Genomic DNA, 10,441 nt, shown 5'->3' with positions numbered 1-10,441 from the left:
TAGCATCTTGTTGCTGATCTTGTCCTGCAACACCGCTGATTTGGTTCTTAACTTGTTGGCCTCCGCTCTAACCTCAGCCAGGAAGATATAGGAACGTCTAGATCCGAATTTTCGTCTCCTCCATATTCCAGCAAGGGTTGCGGTCCTGCGGGTGTTCTTTCTCTTTCTTGGTTCCCTTATATACTATTTCTGGCTGCCGTTTGGACGCAGACTTTGCATTGCCTGGGTCCAGTAGAATGGCGCCATGTCCCCGCCGTGCTCATATTCCCGTCCGTCTGAGTGATGCTCACTGGCCCGTTCCGTGCCCTAGCAGAACATTTGCTCAGAGCTTAATAAAACTTGCTGCTTGGCTAGTTAGTTCATAGCATTCACATCTGCGATAATTTTATTGTGATTTATTGCAATTGTGGACATGTCGCAGCAGTGAACCCCTGCTGCTACATGTACCGCCACGATACCCCTTTAGCTGTGCAGAAATCCATCCTCCGTGTGGTACGTCGAAAATTGACAGTAAAGTTTTCTCTAGACCTTAGCCCCACCGCCTTATCTAACAAAACGAGGCGAAAAGATTAAACGCCTCTACAGCGAGTCATAGATGAGAACGCCAGCTGACGTGGGTCGTGCATTTTTCCTTTAAAGTGGCACACTGTGTTCTGCCCCGCGAAGTAACAACAGCTCCGCTGTTACAGTACACTGTTAAAAATTATACCACGTTGGAGGCCTAAAACGCTGTTGACCGGTTTACCCGCCTATTTTCGGTGCCTACGCGCGCTTTTTTTTTTTTTTTTTTACGCCATCCGAGGCACGACCCTAGCGCCATCGGGCGGTTGCCCCGAATGACGCTGCTGCCACGCTGCCACTGCGCTTTTCTGCTATGTGGCAGCACACGCAAGACACATTTGCTTCCGGGATTGCGAGCGCAGGGGCACGTGCGGAGCGTGACCCACGCGAACTGTTGAAAGAAGTAAAATCAAGGCGTGATGACATCATCGGCGTGACACTTGACAATGGCTGAGAAAGGCCCTAGTGACGCTACATCAGCTAAAGCAAGTGCCTCCGTGTCCCAAGCTGGCTCGTCCAACGGATCGGCGGCAAAGGAAGTCGATATACTTCGGGACACCCCTGTTCGATTGCTGGGTACGACTGTTTTTCTTCGTGTGTTGTAAGCCAGTGAGGAAAACAAACGGGGAGAACTTAAAATATCGCATGCATGTAGCGTGAGGCAAACTCGACATTTAAGCTGGCGAAAAGTCAGAAGGGCTTGCAACTTGGCACCTGACAAGGTCACAAAAGTCGCAACACTGAACGAATCTTCCTAAATAATACTGGTTCATAGCTAGAGTTGGGGCACTTTTGCCCTGAACTTTTTCACAAAAGTGTGATGTTATGGTCTACTTGTTTACACTGCCGATCAGCCATCGCTAATTAGTTTTGTTTGTTTTGTTTTTTGCAGTTTTGGTCTCTGCATTATTTTATTTTTCCTATGTGTGTACAAAGCACAAAAAAATCAAGAAGTCGGAAAAAGGTTTTAATGGGATTGAGAAGAAAGAAAACGGCAAATTACATTGCCGTCACCTGTACCAGTTAAAAAAAAAAAAGTCCATAAAATGCGACCTTAGAGCGAAGTTTGAGGGCAATGAAGGCAGGTGTTTCCTCAAAAAAAAACTTTTTTTAACCTGCCCTCGTTACAACAAAGTTTTTTTTTTTTTTTCGAACCATCTCTTATCGAAATGTCACGCAGTCCCGGCCCAAATCCATGCATTTCAGACCGGGTTGCTTGAAGCATGTTGATTGATAACTTGCACCTTTTAAAGTGAGTTAGAAACTTGCAAACTTGAAAAATGCATGGCGCATACAAACACGAACAGAGGGAAGAAGGAACACCGCACGGCGCTGACTTCCAACTACTTTTATTTGGAAGACACACATAAGTATTCGCAGCATTAACGCACTCTCCGCCAGTGCCGGTGCGTGCAAGCTATGTGCAAAAATGTTGACTACTATCTGTCAAACTAATTTATGGCACACTCACGCAATATAGCCCAGCTGTGATAACCAAACCAGCCTCAATTACCTCCTTTACATTTTGTTCTCTTGTTTCGCGTGTACACCACACAATTTGGACAATGGCACGTGCAATCATGGCCGTGAACCGACTTGTGGATCCGTACTCGCAACGGAGCTCAGCGCAGGAGAGCGACCATCTCTTTTGGCAGCGAAGTGCCTGCACCCCTTTTTTGTTGCGTGAGAAATAGATGAGGCATGTCGGCTGATATCCTGCGTCACTCGGTTCAAAAGGCATTGGGGCCTTGCGGTTCTACCTGCCCATCAGGTGAACCAAAGGGTCTTTCCAAGGCCCCCATGCCTAGGGTTGCTTGTCTTCAGTCCGGCACTGCAGAATGTCGCGGTGAGTTAGACACACTCGTGTGCAACCTTGCGTGCAGCGTCCACTGAGCTGCATGCATGCAGCTTGTGAATCGAACCATAATTGAAGGGCCGGACCATGAAAACAACATACATCCTTGATTTATTTGAATAGACCAGACTTTGATAACTCGTTGAACTCCATTTTGGCTGCGCAAGATGTTTCACACAAACAAAAAGCAAGTTTTGACTTGCTTTCCAAGTTCTGCGCTACACAAAACGGCATCATAGGGAGCTGCTAAAAATAGAGTAATTGTTAGTGCTGCTAGCATTCAGTTGTGTTATCAGCTGAACCAGAGGCAGGCTGCACAATCATGTTTTCTGTCTGTGGACACAAACTACGTGCCGTAGGGGCAGAGTGGCTGGTGAGCTGCCACCCTTTTCGTCTGCTGTCCTTGTTATCTAGAAGAATTGTTTGAAGATTGCATTAACATTGGCATGATTGTTATTCAGATGGGGCAATCATTCGAATGAACTGAACTTGTATTCTGTCTTCACGGTCCATCTTCACAATGCAAAACGGGCGGGACAAAGGGTTCCCTTTGTTCTGCCCGTCCCGTGCTTTCTCTTTTCCCTTTGCCCCACCCGTTTTTGCACTGTAAAGATGGACCTTTTTCAACTCATCCACTTTTCTACATTACTTTAGTCTTGATGGTCCTTTTAAATTTGGTCCGTAAAATTTGGTGTATATGTACTGCTCACTTTCAGAGCAGTTGAATCATTTCGAAGGAAAGGTCTTGTTGCACCTCACTATGAATAACTGCTTAAATGGATATCATAACTCTGATGTAAATTTGTTTCAGGTTATGCAAACGAAGTAGGTGAAGCCTTCAGGTCCCTAATTCATGTAAACCTGGTCCGACTGTCCTATGCGGTTGCAAGTACCTATGTCCTAGTGGACACCACCGACAAGGTTGTGAAAGCAGACAAGGTAAGTCAACATTTTTCATTGCTCTGGTGCAGTGATTGATTTTCATTTCAAACAATGAGCATGCTGATAAAACAAGCGCGCTCCCATTTCAGCAAAAGGTGCATGCAGGTCTAAGAAAACTGCGGCACAGGGCGTCTTGCCAGCTGTCAGGAGTTAATAAGTTTTAGTTCATTCAGCATTCTTTAGTGCCCTTAATGTCGATCACATAAAAAGCAGCACCTAACGCATTGAATTACTGACTATAGGTTGACTTCGCTGCTTAACCTAGAGTGACTTCTTTATTTCTTTTTATCCTCCATGGGAAGTTATGTGTTGCACTGGTCATGTCACGTCGGCTTGCTTCACTGCAAAATGTCTTTGCTTCTGTAGGCTACCTCAGATTTGGCCTCAACTGGTTAGGTTTCACTGGTTCACTTAGATTTACTCGCTCTAAGTCAGGTTCACCAGTGCTAACAGGCACTCAAAGCTGAGCATGCTTCCGCCCTTCCATTTGAAGTTACTGTCCTGAGTCTTCTGTGCACACATCCAGGCACTTGTGCCTTGTCTAACACAGGCTCATGCACGCAAGCCTCATAGTGGACATGAACGGAGCCTTGTCAACAGATGCCGGACATGCAACGTGCTCCCTGATGCAGCTGTTGCGGCATCTCCTGGCTGAATAGGCGCGGTGCATAGCCGTATTAAGTGAGCCTAGGGACAATTACGGGTCAGCACGGGGAGAAAAACACGTGTACATGTTTTCTCCCGTGCTACAAGTACTGCATTTAGCGTCACCAGAGCTGTAGTCATGTACGGGGTGTTGCAGTGGTATTTGAGTGGCTTTAACTTAATAAATTTTAATTTGTAAACTACAGATTCCTTTGCACTGAAATTTAGCTCAAAGGTTTCAATTTATGGTTGGTTTTGTTAAACATAATACATGTGGCATCAATTACATGGCTTTCTAGCAATAGACTAAAACACATTTTCCACCTGTGGGAGAACAGCTGGCTCGCAAAATATTTTTTCTGTGCAGGAGCACAGAAAAAGAGTGCAACAAGGCTGGCCTGCTTCCATAAATGAAAACACGTTCTTATAAAACCAAGAAGCTTGGGCAATAAGGTTGCCGATATTCTCACAGAAAAAAATAGACCGCAAAGTGCGACCTTTGTGCAAAGTGTGAAAGTAATCGTTCCAGCCATTTTGTCAGAATAATTTTTCAGAAGACACTCAGCCCCTGTATATGTTGACCAGACAGGGAAATGGGAAGCATTATAGCAAACAGACATGCTGTTCTCGGTAGCCAGACACATGACATAGTAGTTGTGCAAGGTAATGATGAAGTAGAGGACCAGACGGGAACATAAGAACCAAATGATGCTGCCCTCCCACGTAAGTGGTGGTGGTGGTATAGTTTCGCCATGTGGTGGTAGCCTTGCATGCAGATTAATGTAACCACGTGCAGTTGCAGCTTCGTTTAGCCGTTTTGGGGTACAGGCATATTTAGTGCACCACAGTGAACACAATATGGTAGAACCTTGCAACATTTCTACAGCCTATGCAAGCCTGCATTTGTTAGAATTATTTTAAGCACTTGCAATTTCGTTCAAGTGGTGAGTGCACCTAAGTGCAACGAGTTTAGTCATGCCATTACTTGTGGCACTAGTATAGCATGTCTTAAATAACTGTTATGCCTGTTACGTATTTCCTAGAAGTTGAAAACTTGGAAACGAATATTTCTCTTCAGGCATGGTAGGACTACTGTCACTTCCCTCGGGATCTTCCACGCCGATAACTGTCATCACTGTCACCAGAAAGAAAAAAGAAGGAATCAGTGCTCCTATTGTGACCATGTGTTAAAGATGTAATAGAGAGATGTAAGCCCTCAACACAGCTTCCAATCATGCTTCAGTTGTTGGGAGGTGTGGCCCTGACATGAATCCCTCGTGGATTTGGATTGGCAGTGCGGAGAGTCTCTTGTTTTTCTGTGCTGTTTTGCTCATGACCATTGCATGAACACTTTCACAGTGAGTGACACATCGAGTGGGTGTTTCATGAGCCCGACGCCTCTGTGGGGTTTCTGTGTGGCAATGCCAGCACTTGGCTGATGTCGTTGCAACCATTTTAGCATAGCATGCACCTTCCAAGCAAGTGGTGCACTGAATGGGTGTTCTGCTATCCTCTCACAATTACCCTGCAGCACAACTGAGGTGTCACAAAGGCTGCCTGGGCATCCAGCACATGAGGAGCAGGTGCATGCTGGATAATTGGGGCTGTCCTCCTTGACTGCTTGCATTGAGCAGAGCCGATGGTATCGCTCCCTTTGGCAAACATGTGTGCACCACTTCTTAATAATGCAAGAATAAGGGCCTCTATGAATGCTTTTTGAATAGCTTTCACTATTAAAATTGAATTGCACCCTTTCCAAACGTGTCACTCCTCTTTAAAACAGTGAGTGGCGGGTGACATGGCATTGTCCGTATTCAGGAGACCGGTTGTGGTTCCTCATCTCAAGAGGAGGCGTAAAGATGCTATTGAGCCACATGATGACCATCACTATGGTTTTGCGATTGAATTGTTGCGACTATTCTGTCAGTGAATGATGCTCAGCTGTGCTGGACCATCATGTGCACCTCTTTCTTTTTTGTCCTTATGCCTGTAGTGATCCCAAACAGTACTAAGCCATTTGTTTTGGTACATGAGTTCAAAAGAACTGCGAAAGTTGGTATGAATACGTTGACTAGTACAACGCAATAGAAGACAAAGTATAAGTAAAAGAAGGCACACAGACACGGCACTGACTGAAAGGAAATACTGCACATGAATGTGTGTAAACACCCTGCACATCTTTGTCTGCATGCTTTAAACATTTGCAATCCCTGCTTCTATGAGGAGCCATTTTTCTTTCATTAAGAAATTTAAGGAGTGAAACTTGAATGCCATTCCTCAGGGATCGGTACACTCAGTTTCGTAATTGCTGTGAATTTGGTACCTGTGCTCAACGCGGTGCTTCAAACACATTCGAACCACACATCACTCAAATGGAAGTTTCGAATGCCGTTCAGAATCCACTAGGCTTTGCTACAAATTCGATGGCAGTAGAGCTGCACTATATAGCTCCCGTAGGGAACTAGAGTTGCGCGGCCCTTTTCCATGCGCCGCCCTGATGACGGCGCAGAGGAAATTTGATATCGTGTACAAAAGCCCCCTCTACTGCTGCACTGCTGCCGTGCCCTGCATGGTTGCCGCCGATCGAAGCGTTATCAATTGCACTTCGACCAACGTCCAAAGCGCGGCAGCGAGGCTCCTGCACGCCCGAGAGGTGGCTTTCCCACACCAATTCCCACACCAATGGGAAGAAAATGAAATACTTGGGGAACTGCAGAATGGATTTAGACAAGACAGGCGACTGGATGACAATCTGTTCATGATAACGCAATGCATTGAAATTGCGAAAGCACAGAATAGACCACTATGGATTAGATTCTTGGACATTAAAGGGGCATATGACAACGTAAACAGAGAACGGCTGTGGAGAATGCTGAAACTCCAGGGATTAGATGACGAGTTAGTACAGTTCCTTATAGCAATCTATAAAGACAATAGAGTGCACCTTACTTGGGAAGGACAGAAATGCGCCCAGCAGGTCAACGTCCATCGGGGACTGAAACAGGGATGCCCTTTGAGCCCAATACTGTTCATGCTTTACATGGCAGGGTTAGAAAAGAAACTGGAAGAAAGTCAAGTAGGGTTTAGCCTAACCCATATGCTGCAAGGCGAAGTGGTACAACAGCATATTCCGGGAATGTTATACGCAGACGACATTGTTCTTTTAGCTGATAACCAAACCGATATGCAGCGGCTAATAAATATTTGCGGCCAGGAAGCCACTGACCTCGGTTTAAATTTCAGTGCAGAAAAATCAGGAATAATGGTTTTCAATGACGCTACCACCGACGTAGTGTCTATCCAGCAAGGCGAATTACCTAGAGTGAAGGAATATAAATATTAGGGAGTGTGGATAAACGAAGGGGATAACTACTTAAGTACTCACGAGGAGCAACTTAAGGTTAAGGGAAAGCGAAGCGCAGCTATAATGAAGCATAGAGCTCTGTGGGGGTATAACAAATATGAAGTAGTAAGAGGAATGTGGAAAGGAGTAATGGTTCCAGGCCTCACGTTTGCGAATGCTGTACTCTGCTTAAAATCAGACGTTCTATCAGGCCTTGAAGTAAACCAGAGAACGGTAGGACGTTTGGCCTTAGGCGCGCATGAAAAAACAACTAACGAAGCAGTTCAGGGAGATATGGGCTTGGCGTCGTTTGTAGTTAGAGACGCTCAAAGTAAAATATGCTTTGAGATGAGGTTGAGGGCAATGGATCAACGAAGGTGGGCAGCTAAGGTTTTTAGGTACCTATACTTGAAAAGCGTGGACACGCAGTGGTTAAGGAAGACTAGACGGCTAACGATGAAATACGGAAAGAACAGTGGAGAATCCAAAACAGCCAAGGTAACCAAAAAAGAGGCAAGGCAGATTGAAACGAATAAATGGAGGGAAAAAATGGAAACTAAAACGTCGTTAGAGATGTACAGGGCTGTGAAGATGAACATCAGAAAGGAAAATTTCTACGATAATTCCCAGGGCAGTGCTTTGCTTTTTGAGGCTAGAGCAGGTTGCCTGCGAACTAAGAGTTTTGTGGGGAAGTATTCACAAAATGATGGGGTATGTGTGGTCTGCAGAAAAGAAACAGAAACTATGCGGCACATAGTGTTAGAATGTGAGGGTATCCATCCAAATCTACATGAAGGGAATATTGGGCTTTCAGAAGCCCTAGGATTTAAGGGTATCAGAGAGGAAGTTAACTTCAAGGCTGTCGAGGGGACGAAAAGAAGATTAGAATGCTGAAGGACGAAAAGCAGAGAGGGGAATATTGCCTAGGACAGTTACCACCTGTAACAGGGAAAAGAAAGTATTTCGGGCCTAATAAGCTTTAGGGCCTGCCATAAGCAGCGCTAGTATTAAACCAAGAGTGTAAAACATGGTTATATTAGTCCTTTTTGGTAAGATGACATGTCATCACCCCGCTTCAAAGGGGAAACCAATAGGAATCATCATCATCATCAGATTTTAAATATTGGGAATGATTGCACAACCCTGGGTGGCAATTGGAAGGTTGCTCGCCACACTGCAGTGACTTTGCAGCCATAAACGTGTTCCATCTTTATATGGTAGGACTACATTTAAAATCATAGGTATTGTATTCTCTTGCAATGAGAACATAGATACCTGCATTTAAGATTAGTGGTAAATGTAATTTGGCAGCTTTTTCTTTTTGCAAATAACGAATCATTTCCAAGGTGTTTGTTCTTTTATTGCTCAGATGTCAGTAAAGCTTGGAACAGTATTTTAGGTTCAGAAAAAATCATACGGGTGACACACTTGGAACAATTGTTTGTTTTCTTGGTGTTCTATTTTCAACACTATTTCTTATAAATTTGCATGAAGGCACTTGGATGAAGGTACAAACATCTGCATCTCAAAGGCATTTTAGGGCGTCACAATGATCATGAGGCTCGATATTTAACTGAACTTTGAGTCGAAAAAGGTTAGGTTTGAACACATTCAAGACGCCAGTAGAGAACAGGTGTCAAGGAATTGCATTGCCCAGAATTAAAATTCTCCATAATGGAATTCAAACGAAACCAGATACACTGATATAGAAGTACAAAGGGGAGAAAGGCTAGTTGTTTGAAGTGCATCATGAAACGAAGCGAGGTTTAGAAACATAGATGAGAATGGGGAATGGGGCCAGTGCTTACTACCTCCAGAAAAAAAATTTGCGCTCATGCGCAATGATCCCAAGAAGATTGAAGGGTCTCTCTTTCCTCGCCTCCGTAGGGACACTGCGAGTCCCCTATGCGTATGTGGAGCGCCTTGGCTACCTCATGAGTTACGCGATTGTAATGTGTGAAAACTGTCTGCATGCATGCAAACCGCAGGACAGAATGGCATTTCGCACAACACAGCACACCTTTACTCATGCGATCCTTGTGGCATAATTTTACTCGACTCTTTTGCACCTACACTGACCACAAGAATAACGGAATAGCGAAGCTGATGGTGTTGTCACTGCTTGATGGGATGGATTCAGCAGGATGGGCCAATGTGCCCCGAAACCTTTCAGTTTTTCCTTTCAGCGCTCTGCTCGGAGTGCCGCTTTGCCTGATGCCCTTTCTTGTGCAGCTGATGTGAGTGTTTTGGCGTGCAGCTCAAGTGCCCGGGTGCCAGGGAGCAGCAGAGAAAGTTGCTGACCACTGCCGTCGACACGCTGGTCTGGCAGGCCCTGGCCTCCATCATCGTGCCTGGCGTCACGATCAACCGGGTGTGTGCCCTGTCGCTCTTCCTGCTCAAGCGCTACTCGAGGCTACAACTGCAGACCTGCAAGTGGACGACAACTGGCGTCGGTCTCAGCTGCATCCCGTTCATTGTCTCACCCATAGACCATGGCGTGCACGTGCTCATGGACAGGACGATTCGGCAGTGGTTGCAGATCCCCAGGTCTGATTCCGACTGACCGTTTTACTGCTAGGGCCGTTCTGTTTTGTCTTCCCAGGCTAGAGACCTGTACGATCTATGCAAGTAGACTTTAGCGAATAGTTTTATAACAGGACAGCTTTTTGGGGACGCAACCCCACAGCCATTTTCAGCAGCGGCAAGCCAGGTGTTGTTTTGAGATGTTGAAAAAAGTCATTAAGCAGCTAGAACCTTCTTTCTGGAGTTTTGGGGTGTGTGAATATCCAAATGTTTGAATGTTTAAGAAAATAACATGACATTCAATTTGGCTTCCAATATTCAAAATCTTCAAATGTCTTGGGAGTAATTTTGATGATGAGAAACATAAAGGAATGCTTGAAAGGGGATCCAAGATGCATGAAATTATGCATAGTTGAGAACAACGCCCCAAAGAAAGCAAGAAAAATGTTTTCTTTGCGATGAGTCAGAAATTTATATTGGTATATTTATACAGGCACCAGGTATATATTACACTTTGAGCACTTACACCTGACTGCCACAAATAATGTCTTGCTTTCTCTGGTAGCAGTGAC

General features: G+C 45.0%; 1 protein-coding gene across 1 annotated transcript; it reads left to right on the top strand.

The window, feature by feature from the left end:
* The first annotated feature begins 818 nt into the window (after positions 1-818).
* LOC144144397 (mitochondrial fission process protein 1-like) lies at positions 819-10,049 on the top strand. The gene is made up of 3 exons (XM_077675825.1): positions 819-1,137; positions 3,228-3,355; positions 9,604-10,049. Exons 1-3 carry the CDS (start codon positions 1,008-1,010, stop codon positions 9,907-9,909), a joined length of 564 nt encoding a protein of 187 aa, XP_077531951.1. The 5' UTR covers positions 819-1,007; the 3' UTR covers positions 9,910-10,049.
* The last annotated feature ends 392 nt before the right edge of the window (positions 10,050-10,441 follow it).

This window comes from Haemaphysalis longicornis, unplaced genomic scaffold (assembly GCF_048455015.1).
Source record: "Haemaphysalis longicornis isolate Haplotype H1 unplaced genomic scaffold, Haemaphysalis longicornis Haplotype H1 scaffold_7, whole genome shotgun sequence".
Lineage (NCBI taxonomy): Eukaryota > Metazoa > Arthropoda > Arachnida > Ixodida > Ixodidae > Haemaphysalis > Haemaphysalis longicornis.
The sequence above is the reverse complement of the archived record's forward strand: the minus strand, read 5'-3'. Positions and strand labels throughout refer to the sequence as shown.

What these genes read in the sequence shown, in the direction of transcription:
- LOC144144397 (XM_077675825.1), top strand. Translation starts at nt 1,008, where the DNA reads ATGGCTGAGAAAGGCCCTAGTGACGCTACATCAGCTAAAGCAAGTGCC. An exon ending in CACCCCTGTTCGATTGCTGG is followed by an intron (nt 1,138 to 3,227) that starts GTACGACTGTTT and finishes AATTTGTTTCAG; the next exon opens with GTTATGCAAACGAAGTAGGT. An exon ending in AGGTTGTGAAAGCAGACAAG is followed by an intron (nt 3,356 to 9,603) that starts GTAAGTCAACAT and finishes TTTGGCGTGCAG; the next exon opens with CTCAAGTGCCCGGGTGCCAG.